The sequence below is a fragment of the Leuciscus leuciscus genome, assembly GCF_965113295.1.
Source record: "Leuciscus leuciscus genome assembly, chromosome: 10".
NCBI lineage: Eukaryota > Metazoa > Chordata > Actinopteri > Cypriniformes > Leuciscidae > Leuciscus > Leuciscus leuciscus.
Genome location: NC_138734.1, coordinates 8,155,134 through 8,174,109, shown reverse-complemented (window position 1 = coordinate 8,174,109; position 18,976 = coordinate 8,155,134). Strand labels below are relative to the sequence as shown.

Genomic DNA, 18,976 nt, shown 5'->3' with positions numbered 1-18,976 from the left:
AATACTTTTTTTTTTTTTTTTATCTGAATATATAGCTGCTTATTTTTCCAGCATCCTAATTTACAAAAACTATGAACTATGTGGGAAATCAGAAGTTAAACTCTCAAAACTTTGTGATACCTAGAGAAAAAACTAATAGAGTTTGCTCAACCAACCTTTGACTATGAGTTTAGTGCCATGAGCTTCTACTTGAGTCTCTCGGGTTAAAGGATTATAAGCACCACACTTATACATGCCCTGATGTTCTGAAGACACTGACACAATCTGAAGGTTCCCAGAGGGCAGGATTAAATACTCATCTGAAAAATAGACAAAAGAAACAAACTTTCGAATTGTTAAATTGTATCTTCATGTGCTTCTGAAGGGTTTGGCATTTGAGGCCGTCTCGTCTGTACCTGCAGACTGTTCCAGCCATTTCCCCCGTATCCGGTAGCGTGGCAGAGCAGGCGGATTGCTGCGAGGAAGTGGGCATTCAATAACAGCAGTGTCTCCCTTATTTACAGTAAATGATCTCCGATGGGTCTCCGCAAACTCCTCAATATCTGAATGAAGAAACCGTAAGAGTACTCAATCACTTCACAGCAATGTGTAAAATAACTCTGAAGGGGTTTATTTAGCGAGACAACCAGCTGATTGAACATTATCCTGCTTTTTAGATGACTACCTATGAAGTAAACCAATAAATGAACATGAACAACAAATGAACAAAATATTGATTTTAAGTAGAAGGAAGCTGTGGCGTTATATGACAGACAGGAAACTAGCACAGATGGTAAATTATTAAGTTCAACAATCATTATACAAAATATCTAACCAAAAATGTGGCAACTGACCAATAAGAATTAAACATTTGTGAGAACTGTGTGATAAACTGGTATATCCATTCATAGCAGCAGCACTTCACACAAAGACCTTCTGTCAATGAGGTGTTTATATTGGATTGTGATTGGCAGAGAACATGTGCTTTCCACTGAATAATGCAGCCTTATCTGCAACCCTGATCAGACCCTGGGTCGAACGCAGAGGGGTTGCGTCCGATAGGTCGCCCTTCCCGGCATCAGCTCTCAGTACGACACAGGAAAACCCTGGGCTCATTAAGGATACTGCTGAAGAGGTGTCTGGATAAGTGCCAGACTGAAAAGAAAGACCCATTTCCTTCCCTTCCAACACTCATCTATGGTTGGCCATTCTAACAGTGTTAATGGCTCGAGAAATACGCCTTCTGATACTTCCTGTCTTTCTTCACCAGCAACCTCTTTGAAGTGCATTCTTGTAGGATTGTTGCTCTTACAGCTGCACTGAGAGTGTATTTGTCAGCATACTATGAGTGTGATTATATGCGCCTACCTGCAATGAGCACTCGTGCATGGCGGCTGATGATGGAGCCTGTCTCGGAGTGAGCCATGCACTGGTACGAGCCTGTGAAAGCCGGTTGGAGGGATGGCAGTGAGAGGGAGCCTGGACTAAGTTCCACTCCAGACTGGTGGCTGGGGTCTAGTGGTCGACCCTGAAATAGCCAGCTGAGTCTGGCTGTAGCTGGATGCGCCGTGCAATGCAGATGGACCGCTCCGCCTTGCTTCTGAACCACAGAGAGAGGCTCCACACGAAAAGAGAGAGACAGAACAGCTGAAGAAGACAGACAGGGAAAGAAAAGAAAGGAAATTATTATTCCTTCAAACCAGCTAAGACTAGTTTGGACCATTGTACGTGGTTTCAATTCCAATTGCTCGACATAGGTGTGTGCTAAGGTTTTTTTTTTTTTTTTTTTGTTACTCACATGGGCAGTTGAGGAGGAGGGTATGGCACACACACAGCACAGCGGACAATAATCTCAGGCCACCGTCCTCCATGACGCTGTTTCACCTCTGTGCACTAACCTGGGGCCTAACACACACCCCCTCCACACACACTCCACACCTGAAATGCATAAAGACAAAGCAGAAATATTAAAAAACATTCATGGCCAATACGATGACTGAAAAGGCTAAACATGGTTAATGACAACAAAGGCAGTCACTAGCCAAACATAGAATGTGTAGAATTTTGCTACATTTTGTGTTGATTGTGGAGGAAAATCTTCATAATACATAATATTTTTTAGAATATTATCGTTCACCAGATGAAAAACGCAAGTCTGATCACTTAGAAAGGTCATAGCACACGTATCTTAAAAAAGAAACACAAATTAATGTAACATTCATGACTGTAGCACAAATGGTAAGCACCAATTAAATGGTAATAAATGGTAAGCACCAAACCCTAAGCACCAATAATTAAAGCTACCCACATATAGGCCTACTCTTTATACAGATATCGAGTAGCACTGTTTTCATCTGTAGCTGGCTGAGAGATTCAGCTTGTAGGAATAACAACACCAAATATTTTACAGTTAATCCTAAACAATACTTTTAATAATCTTTATGACACATCCAATTATACAAGCCATTATCTCACACAGACTTCCCCCGATGAGAAATTTCTTTCTGCTGATCTATGACCCATTCCCACAAAGTGCTTCTCTGATGAAACAGAAATTCCTGAACCTCTATGCCCCCCACCCATCCTCAACCTACAATCCATCTTCTCCCTTCCTCTCTTTTGCCCCCTTCATTTCTGCTCATCTCTGATGGACTGCATTTAAGGGATCTGCTTGTGGTCTACTCTTAATATCACTATCCTGTCACAGTGCACTGCTTTCTCACAGATTCACTGTAGCCTGAAGAGTCTACACATGGCGTTCACACACTCACAATCTCAAACGCCCTAAAAGGAAGACAAGGGGAGCACCCAAAGGGTGAGACACGGAAAGGAGTGAAAGGAGTGTAATTAGGAGCATTCTTCTTTGCTTTTGAACCCATCCCTCCCCTAGAGCCGGTCCTCTGTATCTGGGCTGCGTTAATCCGGAGGGCCTTTGATCACAGGCTCCTGGCCTGTGAGTGTAGTTTGGGCCAGGGGCTGGCGGACAATGGCCACCCAGCTGTGATATTCATACTATGGGTGCCATGGGGCTCTGTGCCCAGCCCAACATCACCCCAAGGGACAGGCCACTCGACTGGGTCAAATTAAAGGAGTGATGTCTGGGTGAGACCACTAGAGCTGAACAGGTCTGTGACAGGACACACACGCTCAAATTTACTCACACTCAAGCATACTAATACCCTCTCCTGTCTTGCTTATTTCTCTTCACCATTTTTCTTTAGCAGTGCTTGCTATGACGAGCATCATTATTATAGCTACTATTTCTTATAGTGTGCTAAAGACATGATAGCTCGAATTATGCACACTGCTGAGAATAAGCGTCCAATTAATTAAACAATAAAAATGGCACAAAAAAAACCTAAAAAAATCCCATAAACTTAGACTGAAGCACGAGTTAGGCTATATCTTGAGACCAAACTAGGGAGTGGGCTCTTTTGTCAACCACCTGGCAACCACTCATAACACCCTGGCCTACAATCCACATAACAATTCCTTATCAATCATTCATAGCACCCCAAACACCTAATAGCATTGTGCTAAAAAACACAAGAACATATTAGCAACCACACTGCCACGCCTTGTCAACTACCCACAACACCTTAACATTGTGACGCAGGCTTTGGATGAGTGTTGGATGTAAAAATCTAGTTAATTGTTGCATTATGAATGAATCTACCTTCCCAACATGCATTTTAGCTACAATGTGACCTAAAAACCAAAGCATCAAACATATACATACATATCATCTCCCCCGCCCCCCGCGGGACCACTCAGAGGAAGACGAAGTAGGAAACACAGGAAATAATAAACTCTCCCAGCCTCCCGCTCACGCCCCCTCTAAACCAGAGGTCAAGGGTCACCGGAGAGCAGAAAGTCAGCGGGTGTCTGCCAGTCATAGCCCCACCCCTTGGGGTCACCCCAAAAAACAGGGTGAGAAAAGGGGAGTGGTGTCTGCACTTGACAAACATAAAATACACCACGACAGGCAGACAGGCCTTAAAAAAATCTACACACTTCTGTAATCTACACAAATTTCATAGAAACTTTACAAAAGTTAGTCTAAACTAAGCAGATCTCAAGAGTAAATTTGTATGAAGTGCTATAAACGTGTGTGTACATGGTTCTTCAGCCCAAGGATTCTAAGTGAAGCGTGTCTTTGTCCATGAGTCCCAACAAGCCCTCTGCAGTGCCCCTATGCCATCAGTGGAAACAATCTTTTCACTCCCAGAATAATAATATATAATTACAACAATAGCGACAGCCTTAAATGAAACACACAGACAAAGATGGGCAACATCGACCCATGTGTACGAGTGTGTGCTTAGAAGGTGATGGTATGTACCCTTGGAGGGGTGAGTATAACCCTGGATCGAGATATCTGAGTACCGCTGTGCCTCTTGCTATCTCTGCAACAGATCTGGCATGACGAGGAAACACAAGCATCATTCCTATGTTTTATCTTTGTGCCTTTCTTTTGACATCCGCCTGTATGTGCTAGGCTCAGGGCAGAGAGACACTTTGTAGGATATCTGCTGTCCTCCATCAGAGAGAGAGAGACAGGCAGCTACAACTAAATGCAGGCAAGAGAGACAAGCAGGGAATTAGATCAGTCTAGAGCCTTCAATAACAGAGATATAAGTATAACGAGAGAGAGAGAGAGAGAGAGGGTAACGGAGTGCCGAGACATGTCTGATAGCAGAAGGGAAGGGAAGTCCCCTATACCTGCTGAAGATATCCATCATACAGGCCACATCAAAAGAGAAGATTAAGGGCAAAGGGAAAAAATTGCAGAACGAAGCAAGGGGCTAACAAACAGAGAGAATTACAAACATTAACCTATTTATGTAATATCACTTTACAGATGACTCGAGCAAGAAAGCTTGCTAATGCAGTTCTTTAACCTATTACTGAGAAAGCTTTGCTCTTAGGCGTCCATTCCTTGCTGGAAGAACCTGCCTAAGAGTATGGAACAGCTAATAACCATAAATTACCAGCTTTGACCAACTAGAAACCATATCATTACACCGATCAGAAGATACGTTTGGCTTGATTTTCCAGCAGCCCTCTACTGAAACACTAACAGACAAGGAATCTTCTTGTTAGCTTCTTGATTAGCTCTATTAAACAATTTACTGAAGATTAAGGATATTGGTAGTGTTTCTGTTAGTAAATCATAACAGCTGATGTCCAGAGTTTTTGTGCTGAAAAGAGACGAGCTAAGACTAGCATGAATTTCCATGTTGGTTGAGGCTGGTTGGCTATTGGTCAAGCTAGTGGGCAAGAGCATGCCGTTTTCTCTGGGTTGTGAAGCTGTTTGACCAACAAAGTATTTTCTCAAGCTAGATATCAAGCCTAGTGGGGACAATAGCCCTCCAGCATCCCATCCCATCCCAAAGTGCAACATATGCTGGTCAGTAGGGGTATTTGATTTACAGGGACAGATCTCAGGTCAGTTTGCTTCCCTAGAGTCTCCAAAAGTTGTGGAAGACCTCTTGTATGCCTCTCTGCATTCTGTTTTTGCATTTACAAACTTGAGTCAGGACTTTCTCGAGCCAGAAGAGAAGTTTCACACACACTGAGTGCTTTTCTGAGAGGCTTCCAGAGAGCTTGATCCAAAAGCACTTCAGCAAACCCACAGGCAGTTGATGATCGTAAATCTATCCTTATCAGTTGTCAGAGCAAAAACTGTTTTTCCTTTCTGTTTTCTCTCTGGAATGAGGGAGTAAGTCCAGGGTCATACCTGAGATGAGCCAAAGTACAGATTCATCTCCTTAGGATGTCTAAAAGCATCTGTCGTTAAAAATGATATTTTCTACAGTTTTACCAAGACTATTCCAGACATTATTTCAAGTGTTTTTTCAGCATACCTGAAAATAAAAGGTGGCTCTGATACCCTCATATCTGTATGTAACACATAGCCTCTGGAATAACAGTCAGCTGGAATGCTGGGTACTCTTGCAAGAAGATGGATGCAGTGTAAGCAGAAAATGACAGCAAGGAATATAAACATTCTGACAAAATCCTAGGTGTGTGTGTGTGTGTGTAAAGGGGGCGGGAAGTGGCACCTGCAGTCCTATAAAAAAATAAAAAAAGGTGTTAATGGGAATAGATGAGTCTTTCTCTGCAGGCAGTGCTCGATGTGTCCTCTGCCCAGATTCCTGTCATATTGAATAAACATGGACAAAAGACCCCACAAGGCTCTAAAGAACAGGTCACGACTGGAACAAAACTGGAGGCCTGAACATCACCGCAAGGAAACAAAGAAAGCTAGCAGTGGAAGACTAACAAAATGGAACACAAATGCTTGTCTTAAGAAACAAAACAAAAATAAGTGGTATGGCTATTGTCATTAGGGACTACAGGAAATAACCAAAAATAGAACACACAAAGCAGCAAAAACATGAGGGGCACCATAATGAGAAAGAGACCGAAAGACAGACAACAGAAGACACCATGAAAGCAGGAGAAGAACACAAGAGTGAGTGAATATCTTTTCTGATAGTATGATCTGACCCTATGTGGTGAGGTTGATACTCTGCCATATCCTAAACCTGTCCACACTTGCCCCCCACAAACACTGACAGAGTAGTCGCTCTCCAAACATTCCACAGAGAGAGAGAGAGGGGTGAAGGAGAACAAATAAAGCAGCACAGAGGTTACAAAAATAAAATAAGAAAAATATGACACAAAAACAGAGGTGAGAATGAATGAAGTAAGCCCCTCAACAGTGAGAGAAAGACAACAAAAAAGTGAGACAGGAAGAACAGGGCTGTGAGGAAGGGAGGGCCAGTGGGGAAAAAAGGGATTCATCAGGAGGTGAATACTTGCCAAACCTCAGCTCATTCCCCCCAGATAATGCCTGACAGACAAACTCATACTATGTGAACCTTGCTTGTAATCCTCTCAGTCAACTGAAATTACAATGTCTTGACTTGGTGCAATCAGAGAGACCTGGCAAGCAAGATAGGTCAGGAGATGGAGAAGGACTGAGAGACTGAAAGTGGGTGTGGGAAACAAGGCACAGTATGGATGGCCCGAATGGGGCTAAAAACAGGCTACTATTGGTCCAAGTGGCAGGAATGAGGGCAGCTCCAGGCCATGCAGATGGGACTAATGAATGGAAATACTGGGCCTCTGAACTGAGCAGTGATTAAAGGGAGCAGACATTATTAAAAAAAAGAGAGAGAGGAAGAGGAACAGGAGAGAGAATCAGAGACATCTGTAAGGTACTAAGCATTAAAATTGGAGCAATTGCTCTTTCTTTTACAGTGAACAGAGATGGGAATCAGACTAGTTAGGCAGTGCCTATCATTAAAAGGCTGCAGTGCCAAAGAAAAGGCAAACAGAGGTTAACTTTCAGCTGTTCTCTTTAGCGTTGTAAAAGAGTGGGTCAGCATGTATGTGTGTAGAGCCATTACGTCAGGAGTTGATGCTACTTCGCAGCCCCCAGCCATAAAACACAAATTTTCTCTGTTGACAGGAAATCACATCAGAGTCTACAAAGTACGGACGACCTTGGGGTGAGATACTCGTGGGGTGACAGGGCACAGCCTGGGAGACCGCGGTGTGGTTAACAGAGAAAGGAAAGACGGGAGGATAGAAGAGAGGAATGAGAACAGAGGCCCCAGGGATCAGACAGTCACCTCTAACAAAGCACTGTTTACCAAGAACACACATCTCCTCTCTCCTCCCGGGGGGGTTTCAGAAGCAACAACCCTGTCTACCTCCGCCTTCTTCCCATGAGTGCCAGGCCTCAGACCAGGGAGACAGTGCTAATTCCTGCCTCGGGCTGCTTGGCCTTGGTCACAAACACTCTGCACACAGATCACCCGGTGAGACAGGGTGGGAGGGAGACCCTTAGCCTCAGTACAGTACAGAAGAACCCCCTTAATTGGAGTTTGTTCTGTGGCGTCTTGTTTGCCTGGGAATAGAAGGGGGAGGTAGTGTGGAAAGGGAGGTGGTGAGGGAGGAGGGGTGCAGAGGTAAGGGGGGCTGTTTCCCAAGGTTTTCAACAACAGGGATTAGGCAGAGGACTGAAACTCAATAGGGTCGTCTCGGACACTGGAAATGGATCTCAGGGTATCCCACCACACAAGGCCACAGCCAAAACTGTGGCAAAGCAACACACATAGCTAACAACACCCACAGAATTGTGGGAGCTAAAGAATATCCTTCCAGCTGAGTTCACAGCTACTCAGAACCCTCGAGGGGACGTTTGCACACAGGAAGGGTAATTCTAATAGAGAGGTGGAATGTTAGAGACAGGAGAGACAGCGGTTCTGTCTGCCCAGAGGGTATGCTGACAGACAAAGTTGATAGGCAGTCTGTGCCAAGAGTGTCTGATTCATCAGGTAAGCAGGATGAGAGCAAGTGTGTATGTGTGGAGGTTAGAGTCAGCAGAGCATTAGATGACTTCTCCAGTAGATGCCAAGCACTCAAATTCCAAAAGCTTTGAATTGAGAAAAGAGTAACATGTCAGACCTGTGGCCTAGTTATCTGCACATGTTCCAGACATGTTGAGCTGTGGTTGCGCATGTGGGAAATGCAGGTTTGAATTTGGACTGTACTGCATTCTCTGTACATAATCTTTTGCAAATTTAAATGTCTTGCAAATTTAAAAACAGACTTTAATTTTCAATAGGACAAAGGCTGCAGAAAAGTTGGAGGCAGCTAGTGGTTTTCCATCTAATGTCTGCATATCTCTGCTCTCCTAGCTCTCTCTCTCTCTCTCTCTCTCTCTCTCTCTCTCTCTCTCTCTCACTCTCTCTCTCTGCTTCTGCTTAGATTCAGTCCTCCCTCGCCCTCCTGGATTCCATCACCTCTCCATCCATAACAGGTCCTGCTCAGTATCCCGACGATAGGTCTTTGGCCTTGTACCAAAAGCACTCACAGGGCAGGGACATATATTAGAAGCTGCAATTCAGAGCATGCACAAAACAAAAACAAGACGACAGCAGGACTTGAAATCATCACTGGAAAATCAGGAACGTCACCCTAACATTCATGCTGGCCCAAGACCCAAGACTGTAAGAGATAAAATGTATAAGTAGACATGTACTGTAAACTCACTAGGGATGCACCAACATGAACATTTTGGCCGATAACAACAACCGATAATTCTTTATTTTTGTAAGCCAATAACCGATATATTGGCCGAAATCTTTTTATCTAAATCCAAATTTTCATTAAATTTTTTGAGAGCCTGATTACAAAAGCAAAAGTCTCACCATTAAAAGCCATGTCCCAAGCACTTCAACATAAATCAAACATATACAGCAGTAGCCTATAGTGAACCAGTGTAAGATTACTTTTTTTTTTTTAAGTGAATTTTACACTCTGATGGTCAAATTTCTTTCAAATTTTCAAAAGTCATTGGACTACACGTATACATTTTTTTTATTGCATGTGCCATGGATAATTAAAATGATTAAGATTTTAATTAAACCATATAGTTTATGAAAATAATATGCAAAAAAGGTGCTAGTTATTATTAATAATGCATCAGTCCTTTTTTTGTTCATGAAAAAGAAACATCTCAAACTACTATTACTGTTTCAAATAACGGCATTGCTGTTTGAGTAGCAAGTGCTGAAGCGCTATGTTAGCGGGTTAATTAACTCATCGAAACCTATATAAGATTAATCAGATAATTATGCAACATTAACATAATATTACACAAAATGGCACGAATGCACAAGTTTGTTCCCGTAACAAAGTGCTGAAACACGGCAACTAAACCCAAAGAATTCGCAACGTTTTATTAAAATATTGTTCTCTTTATAATGTTGTGTATATGCCTATATGACAGACTTGCGCTGCACACGTTAAACTTAACTGTATTTTCCTTTTCAAAGTGATTCCAATAATATTTCAAGATATTCAAAACCATCATGATGAACAGTGCGCATCTGAAGTGTCTCAGCTGAAGGGATTAATACATTATCCATTTAATATATCAGTAATTGTACCAAGATTAATCACAAATATTTGATTAGGCTAAGGGTACAGAACTGTGCCTTTTCGACCACTGCTTTTCCCAAATTGAAAAATTATCCTCCTGGAACAAAAACAAATAAGATCTAAGAGGCTGTGAAGACGGAATTATTCTTTCTGAGTGTGTTGAAACCCCCCCAAAATCATAAGGCCAACTCTCTGCCTTGTATGTACAAGCTTGAGAGCTCTGAAATAAATATCTACTCCAAACACCGCCTCTGACTGAATCTATTTAGGTTGTCTAAATGTTTATCTGGCTTGTCTTGTAGTCCTCTGCAAGCCAAGGGGTCATGTTTTCTAGCGCTTCCAAAATAACAAAACAAATTGTGTGGTGCGAGTTCAACAAACATGCTTCTCTGGATTGCGATCACTGGCTTCATGTCAGATTGTTAAACTCTCAGTCATTTTGGGCTTCAGCCATTCACTTAACCTGGAGGTGTGAGCAGATTCTGGACAGTGGCATCAGTTGGTGCCAATAACATAACCTTCATTAAATAATAATAATAATAATAAAGCTTGCATTCGGTACATTTGCAATACACCTTCCGACTACTGAGAGGACAGTAGTGGCACATTGGTTTCAGCAGATGGGGAAAGCTTATAAAAGGCCTCATTCAGAGTACAAATGGATGAGGTTGTCGGTCTCAGAATCATAAATATTATGCATCTCCCATTCTATATCTTAACCTAATCTGGGCTGTACTAAATAGATAGGTCAGAGGCGTAACAATGCAGGGCCTTCTTTGGGCTAACCCCTGTAATTAATTCCTGTTTCCTGAAGCAGTTGGAAAAGACTATAAATGACCGTTTAACTCTGTTCCCCAGAGGGGCTGCCTCTTCCCGCATTGCAAAGCTCAAAATGGCACTTGCAACCACAGGCAACTACAGTAGTAGTAGTACCCACAGTGCCTTAGGCTCGGATCTGCCAGTTACGCAGACCTTCCAAACAAACAGTCTGTTTGTCAGGAGCAAGGGGGGAGCCAGCCACGGCCGCTTTTGCCTTAATATAGTCCTGCTGATCTGTTGCCTGGCTTGAGCTGTAGAGAAAACCCATGTCAGATGTCTCTTATGGGCTGCAGTGTTTGAAATAGAAAGCTGCGGTGTGGCTGGGCTGGTACTAAACAAGTTGAAAGAAAATCAAGAAAGGGTTCTGACTGCTCGCGGGGCTGGACTGAGAACAGGATCTGGTGAAGAAGGGTCAGTTCAGGAAGTCTCAGAGAAAATAATCTTAAAAACAGGAAGGTGCTGAGGATGCAGAAAACCCCTCCTACATTCAGCACAAGGTCAGGGCTCTCCTGTGAACAGTTTAGAAATGCATCTCAAACGTGTTAGTATCCTCTTATTGTCCCAAATATTGGGAAAGTCGATTGGCATAGCTAAATAATGATGAGAAATGCATTCTTCGCAATAAGTGTCCAAAATAAATAAATAAATGAACAAATTTGATAAATATCAAACATGCTTATTTTGAATTTATAACTTTTTTCTATTTGATAGATGTCACAGAAACTGAACAATCTGATTAAATAAAATTAGATTACAGTGAAAATATAGTCATTCTTTAATGAAAAACATGTTTAGTCATGTTTAGCTCTGAAAGTTAAACTATTTGAATAGACTGTGTCCGTCATTAACTTTTTCTTTGCTCTCAATTAAAGTCGTAATTATGTTAGTTTTGTATTTGCAGTGACGAAAAGTTGTAATGACAAAGCTGAAGAGAAAAATATTTTGATATCTAGCTCATAGGTGAGCAGAAGGTACAGCTTTTCTGTTTAGTATGCCAATTAATTATGCGTAAAATCTAAGGAGTAGATTTTAAGGATGGGTCTACATTTTCTGTTTAACTCCAAGGATGTTAAAACTATGATGGGCAATGAATCACAAGAAACAAATTCTTATTGTTGCCTCAGACCAGTGGGAGACGACCTTGGCGTCTCCGTCTAGTGAATTCCATTGTGTTAGGATCATCTTTTTAGAGCAAAATTTGCTCTAATCTGTTACAATCTGTTGAGCGAGAGGCAAAACCTGTGAGATATACCATTCACCCGATGTACATAGCTGCTGGACGGTATCCATCACCGCTACCAGGGCCTTAAATCACATCAGCAAAGCTTTAGCAGCCAGCCGTAATCCTTCTCCAGTTCCTATGGCTCTTGAAAAAGGATGGCGGCTGTCAGCTAACCCGAACTAATGAGACCTGGACTTCAGGGATTAAAGGCAATTATTCCGGGTGATGGACCAACTCAGTATCACTACAGTTATGGTAGGTGAAATGTACCATCATGAAATCTTCCAACTCTATGAAATATCCTTTATCCTATTTGAAGTCAGACGTCACGTCGCAATTAAAAATAACCTCAAATTTGTTTGGTGGTTCCTCTAATCAGAATGAGGCTGATTAAGTATGCAGTGTGACGGTATGCTTGCCACACCGCATTACCACATTTGTCCTGTCTGCAAGGAATAAGGGTAGGGCAACATATTGAAAATCCATTATATACATTACTCACATTGACCTTCATAAAATTAAGCAAGTGTATTTTGGTTACAAATGTTAACAAGTTAGATCACCTATATAAAACTAAATCATTTCATTTCACCATCTATGGCCAATAGCTAATCTCGGAATGACGCTGAGAGCAAAGTTCATGGCCCAAAGCTAAATAAACCTTCAAACCAAACCACATAACCCTACGAAATCACTTTCATCCCTCCCTACCCGGGGTGGGGGTAAAAAAAAGCTGCCTAACATCTGTTGGGCAACAGAGGCTGGGTAGAGGATGACTCTCTGAATACTGAGTGCCCCCTAACTGACTCTCCAACTTTCTCTCTTTCGTTCAAGTCTCCCACGCCAACACGCCCGGACTGCCGCTTAAAGCTACTCAAACACATTCATCACTAATTTTTAATGTGCATTTACATTCTATCCTGCCCACAGCCCAAACATACACAGATGGAACAAAAAAAATAAAAATAGCAGAAAACTTATTCTGAATTGCTCAATCCACTTTTATGAAAACTAGCCCACCTCTTCCTCCCCAGTCTGATCTTTCACATTAACCACAGTCCTTACCAGAGACAAGGTTTGTGCTTGCCCATTTATTGATCTAAAGCAGAGTTTTCAACTCATAAACTGCGACAAAATACGACAGACCACCAGAATGACTGGAAAGTCCATCACTAGGTCCGAATCATTACACATGCTTACATTCAAATTGGCCAATTAGCATACCTTTTCAACAGCCCCATGTGTTTATCATTACCCAGAACTCTCTAAACGGCCAAACATTATTCTTGCGCTCTAAATAGAACTGCAGCGTTTAGCTCCAGTCTGCACTGGATAACCGATGCCCTTCTAATGATTTATAAATGCTCATAATTAGTGAAGGAACACTGATGGGTCATGACTTTACAATCACAAAATGTCATCAAGCCATTTAAAGTCCCCCTGTAGTCAAAAATGGTATGCCTTAAAACTCATCTTTGATCACCAAAATGACATATTTAAAAGTTTTTTTTTTTTAAAACAAAAATGATTCATGCCTTAAAATAGCTTGAATGTAACTCTACACCCTTGCCTCTTTTAGTATACGCAGTTCTATGAATATGCAAATTAGCCCCGCCTCCGCTCACTCACACCAACTCAGAGATCCACTCATTGACGATCACACGTTGACGTGATTCGGTTGTTAAGTCGTGACGTAACCACTCTCCGATAATACTCTTTCCGGGTCCAAAGTCCAGGTCCTCTCTAGCTACCTACCGCTTTCGCTAGTGTTTTGGTTATTATTGAGTGTTTTTACAATGCCGCAGTGCTGTGTCCCGTGTCCCGAGCTAACTCACTTCAACCTCGTAAATCTTCTTTTTCATTGATGCCTGGACTCTACCCTTAATTATGCCACCTGAGTGATGAGCTACACTAACCACTCTGTTGGTGTTAAAGGAATTTAAACCCTTTTTGACCGCCAAGGGTGCCTCACTAAGAAGGACGTGATCGTAAATAAATTTACAGGTTCCACCATTGTTATTTCTGGTCGAGAGGAGCGCTTGGACCCGGAAAAGGCTAAACGTCACGTGTGACGTCAGACTTAACAATCGGATTGGTTACAAGGTGGTTTGGGACGTCAAACACACCAGCGATTTCAAACCGCGTTTTTGAGACTGTCTTTGTTTCACTGCAGTTTTAACTTTAAGGAGAAAATACTCAGCAATGGTGTGTGCTTATGAATTTACACATGGTCTGTCTTAAAGCAAATTAAAAACACCACATAGACATATAACATTAAAAGCTTGATTTTCACCACAGGGAGACTTTAATTAGGAAGCTAAGAGGGCTTTGACTACAGACGTGAAAAGGAACAAAATGGGAAAGCAAAAGCAACTGAAGACGAGTACTTCAAATTATCTAGCAAGATAAATGCTTAGTTGTGGGAAAAAAGAGTGACCTTCGAAACGAGTAATCCTCCGACTAAAGAATGAGTGGATGAGTTAACAGGAAATGCTTTTTCGTCCCCCCCTCCAGGGCAAAACTCAGTTTGAGAGTCTCTGAGCATGGGTTCTCTGAAGGTGCCCACCTGTGGCCCAAAGCGTCATTGAAAAATATTCAGGAATATATTCTGCTTTCTGGAACATCAGCTCTTCCAGATTCTAAGTGCAGCCCCTATGTAAGAAAAGTCAGTTTGAAACAGTGAAGACATACGGGCATCATTCTAGTACCAGGCAGAAAAAGGAGATCTCATCTGAGATGTGGGAGCTTAATAAACACTATCAGTAAACGATCAAATGTGACAGAGGAAGAGGACCGGAAAACTTACTTTTCATCCTTCTCTTTTTAAGCTGATGAAAAAAAAATAAGAGGGATGGTGAAACATCTCCGTGGTATATTCAAATACTTGTAGATACATAGGCATTATCTTTTATAACTATATAAATATACAATATTTTATCAGAACTGTATTTTTCTGCCAACAAAACAATAAGGGGTTTCTCAAACAGAGTGACAGCCTTAAACTAAAACTAAACAGATAAAGAAAAGAAAAAAAAGTTCAAAGAAAAAAAGGTATCAAATTAAATGGGTTCATTTACATTACTATGTGAACAAACTGATTCCCTAGAATGAATCAATCAATTTCTAATGCTTTATGATGTTTGATTATTTCAGCTCACTCGACTCTAAAGCTATGTGTGCAATTCAAACACATAACAGTGATGTAGCATTACGAAAATTAAAGGCTACTTGTTAAAAAGAAATTACTGTAAAAGTTACTGTTTTGAAGACAGTCGAGCCATTGTCAAGATACTGAAAAAGTAATTACGTTTCTACTCGCTTTGATAACAGAAAAAGCAAAAACTAGGCTACTTCCCAATATGAAGGGAAAGTGACATCCTGAACTGTACAGTCACATGGGAATTGAGAGCAAACCAAAAATATGACCGAAACAACAAAACTAAACTTTCTACCACAGCAATACATATAACACACAACAACTCAAGCTGTATATATTTGTGGTTATGAACTCTAAACATGGTTTTATCTCTAACTAGAGCGACAGGAAACAATTTAGACAGTTCCAACTGTGCAAAGTGAGATTTTATTGTGTAGTGATTATGTTTATGATGAGATGATAAGCATATGTTTAACCCATCAGCATAGTTGTCTTTCTCGACATACTTTATTCTGAGAAGATCGTCGAAAAAAATGAGAGCCAACAGGTGAAAGAGAACAAGTTAGATTATATGCGACCAAGCTCAACATTCCTGCCTGGACAAAAATAAAGACAGAGATAAAGGTTCACTCCGCTGTCCTACAGTCTCTCATCCCTTAATTCTCTACGCCTTTCACATGTCCCATAAAATACCGCAACGTAACTACACAGCATTTTTCAGATAAATATATGGTTTGGTAAAAGGCTGTGAATGTAGCGAAAATAATAATCACATTCTTATGATCATTCATAACACTTGCCTTTTCCTGGGAAGCACTTTTTAAATCTTTTATTGTGTTGGTATCTTGAGACGATCTCTCAGCCTCTTTCTCTCCCGAGCAGAAAGCATGAGGGCTTTGTTACCCAGCAGTCATGTTGTCCTAACCTCTCTTGATCACACAAAAGCCACTCACATGCCACATGTAGGCATCCATTTACGCCTCTTTAGAAGCAGAAGATCAAAAGAGTCATTACGCCCACAGGAGGAACAATACAGAGATACAAACCTCTATCTGCTCCCGGAATCATAAACAGAAGTATGCAAATAAACAATCTTTTTTTTAAATAATCTACAAAAGCCTATGAATATACCAAAGATACGACAACCCATCAAATATAAGACTATCTATTACACAACTGAGACATTTAATATGAATTTGGGTTAGTTTAAACCAACTTATCGGCACGCCTTAAAATATTAGTAAATTCCAGCAGTTTGTCTCTTTAAAAAAACTAAAATGTTTTCATCTTAAGCATATTTCAATTAGTGCGGTGTAGTTTAAAAAACCTTTTATCTGCAAGGACTGAAATTCAACTAATAGGTCATTATGACACTTAATACAGCTCTAAAATAACCAATTCTGTAAATTCTATATTCCATTTTTCTATTTTATTGTCTTTCATTCTACTGCTATTTATTTTCCAGAAAAAAACAAAAAAAAACATGGGTTCTGTCTCACAGGTATCTCGTTTCAAAGAGCCGAGTGTTTGGGGTCTGACTAATACATATTGTGGGGTTTGTTTTCATCAAGAAATAGCTCAAATCAAACTGCAATAGAGGTGAAGAAATGACCTTCTTTCCATGTTAATAAAGACGTACAGTTACAAATACATTCATTACATAAGAATAAGATGGATGACAACTTAGACACTTCAGAGGAATGCCAGCAAAAACAGTTATGTTAAGTGATTATGCACACTAGTTTAAGGTTTTATTTAAGGATTCAACAGCCAAAGCTTACCTAGGAGACACACAAGTGCTTATGGACACACTAACAATACAAACAAAACACTTGTCACAGAGGAAAACATTTCCAACAGTTTTATGTTTTCATATTTACATAGATAAATCTGAGTGCTCTCAAGGCCAACAAGAACATCATGTTGTGTTCATACGGTTATAGTTATGATTAAAGTCACTGTCAGAAAAAAAAACTAAAGTCAACTCAGGAAAACTGAAGTGGTTTCATTCATGGGATAGAAAGTTGTTTTTACACTTGCCACTTTTATACAGGCACAGTTTGAACAGTCTGACTCTAGAAACCTTCAACACACTTTACACTCATACATTCCAACATAAAATCTTTTAAACGTACACTCTGTAAACTTGTATTTACACTAAAAACTTGGTTTATAAACTTTAAATGCACCCTTTTTACATTTCTGTTTCTACATCCTTTACAATTACAATTTACACTGTACATTCAAACACTTTGTTTCAAGTCTTTTAACTTTGTTTCTACGCTGTCTACACTACTGTACATCCTGTAACACTCAAAGAGTTTGTTTTAACTCTTGAAACTTGATTTCTACACTTTAAACTTTGTTTGTACGCTCTTTACAATATGGAAAGAGGGTTGTTTATGCATGCCAAAACAAAACTTTTTCACTTGGAACTTTATGCCAATACATAACACTTTGACATCTACACAGTTTACAGTGACGTCGAGTTTGGTGTAAAACTTAGTTTTCACATCTACACGTTCTGAGGGGAAAAGGATCTTCATGCATTCCAGAACAAAAATCATGTTTAACACTTTACAATTTCTCCTCATCTATGGTGTTTGCAGAGCGTCTCGTGCAGGATAAATGAGTGAATACACATGCACTGTTACACACTTCAGCGGAAGAGTCTCTTCACTGTGGCGGTGTGTGAAGCCTCTCCAAATGTTCTTACCTTTTACAGGAGGGCAAAAGCTGCGGGCAGCCGGACACACTAGCAATGAAACACATTCTCTTGATAGCAGATCCGTACGGGGCCCTCCATTAGACGCGGGCGCAAAGTGCAAAACAACGGGAAAAGGAGTAACGATATGCCGTTGCGTTGATCTCTGTCCAGGACGTACAGACGCGTGAACGCAGTCAAAGTCAAAGTACGTACTCAAAGCTTCAGGTCCCGGTGAAGTTCGTAGTAAGTGAACCCTACTCGTCTAACTGTTTCACTTTGTCTTCCCTTTCCCCTGCACACATTTACTCTCTCTCTACTACTACTGTCTTTTTCTACACACACGGAGAGTGAGAGAGGGGATCATATTGCTCTGTAGCTCGTCAGAGCAGGAATGTCCCAGCCCTACAGCAGCAGGGCAGAGCTTCAGTATGCAGGGGGTTGCCCTACTCTACTGACTCTGTGTGCGTGCGTGTGTGTGCGCGAGCGCGCGCGCTTTAATGAATATTAGCGCCATACCCAACATTACCCCAATCATCCTCAGCTTGCATTTGTCAGACTGGAACTATTTTCACTTCAGTATTTATTCAAATGATATTTAATTTAGTGATATTTGTATGCTTGGTTTTTTAACTAAAATAATAAAACAATACTAGGATATTTAATTAAAAAATGTAACGCTTTACAATAAGCTTTGTTCCAAAATAATTACAGGTTTGTAAAGTACATAAAAATACAGTAAAAATAGTAATATTGCAAAATATTATTACAAATTAAAATGTAATTTATTCCTGTGATGTCAAAGCTGAATTTTGCAGCATCATTATTCCAGTCTTCAGTCACATGATCCTTCAGAAATGATTCTAATATACTGATTTACTCAAGAAACATTTCTTATTATCAGTGTTGAAAACACTTGACTGCTTAACATCTTTTGTGGAAATATAGTGAAATAGAACTTTTTTTCAGGGTTCTTTGATGACTAGAAAGTTCAATGAAGAGCATTTATATGCATTTATTAAATGTATTTATTTAAAAGTATTTATTAAATCGAAATCTTTCAATATACATTTCTTTGATCAATTTATTGCAATTAATGTATTCATCTCTCTCTCTCTCTCCTTACACACAAGTA

The 18,976-nt window shown here is 40.6% G+C and overlaps 1 protein-coding gene across 3 annotated transcripts in view; it reads right to left on the bottom strand.

The window, feature by feature from the left end:
- Positions 1-18,276, bottom strand: part of cdon (cell adhesion associated, oncogene regulated) — a 41,995-nt gene extending 23,719 nt beyond the window's left edge. The window contains exons 1-5 of one of the 3 annotated variants that reach the window (XM_082181637.1): positions 17,854-18,276; positions 1,778-1,917; positions 1,348-1,626; positions 396-542; positions 156-299 (exon numbers count right to left, since the gene is read on the bottom strand). In XM_082181637.1, the coding sequence (XP_082037763.1) occupies positions 156-299; positions 396-542; positions 1,348-1,626; positions 1,778-1,850 (643 nt within the window). In that variant the 5' untranslated portion in view covers positions 1,851-1,917; positions 17,854-18,276. Of the gene's footprint in view, positions 1-155; positions 300-395; positions 543-1,347; positions 1,627-1,777; positions 1,918-15,937; positions 16,313-17,853 lie in introns of those variants that run through there. The other 2 variants (XM_082181639.1, XM_082181638.1) reach the window with 2 other exon arrangements.
- Positions 18,277-18,976: the final 700 nt, after the last annotated feature.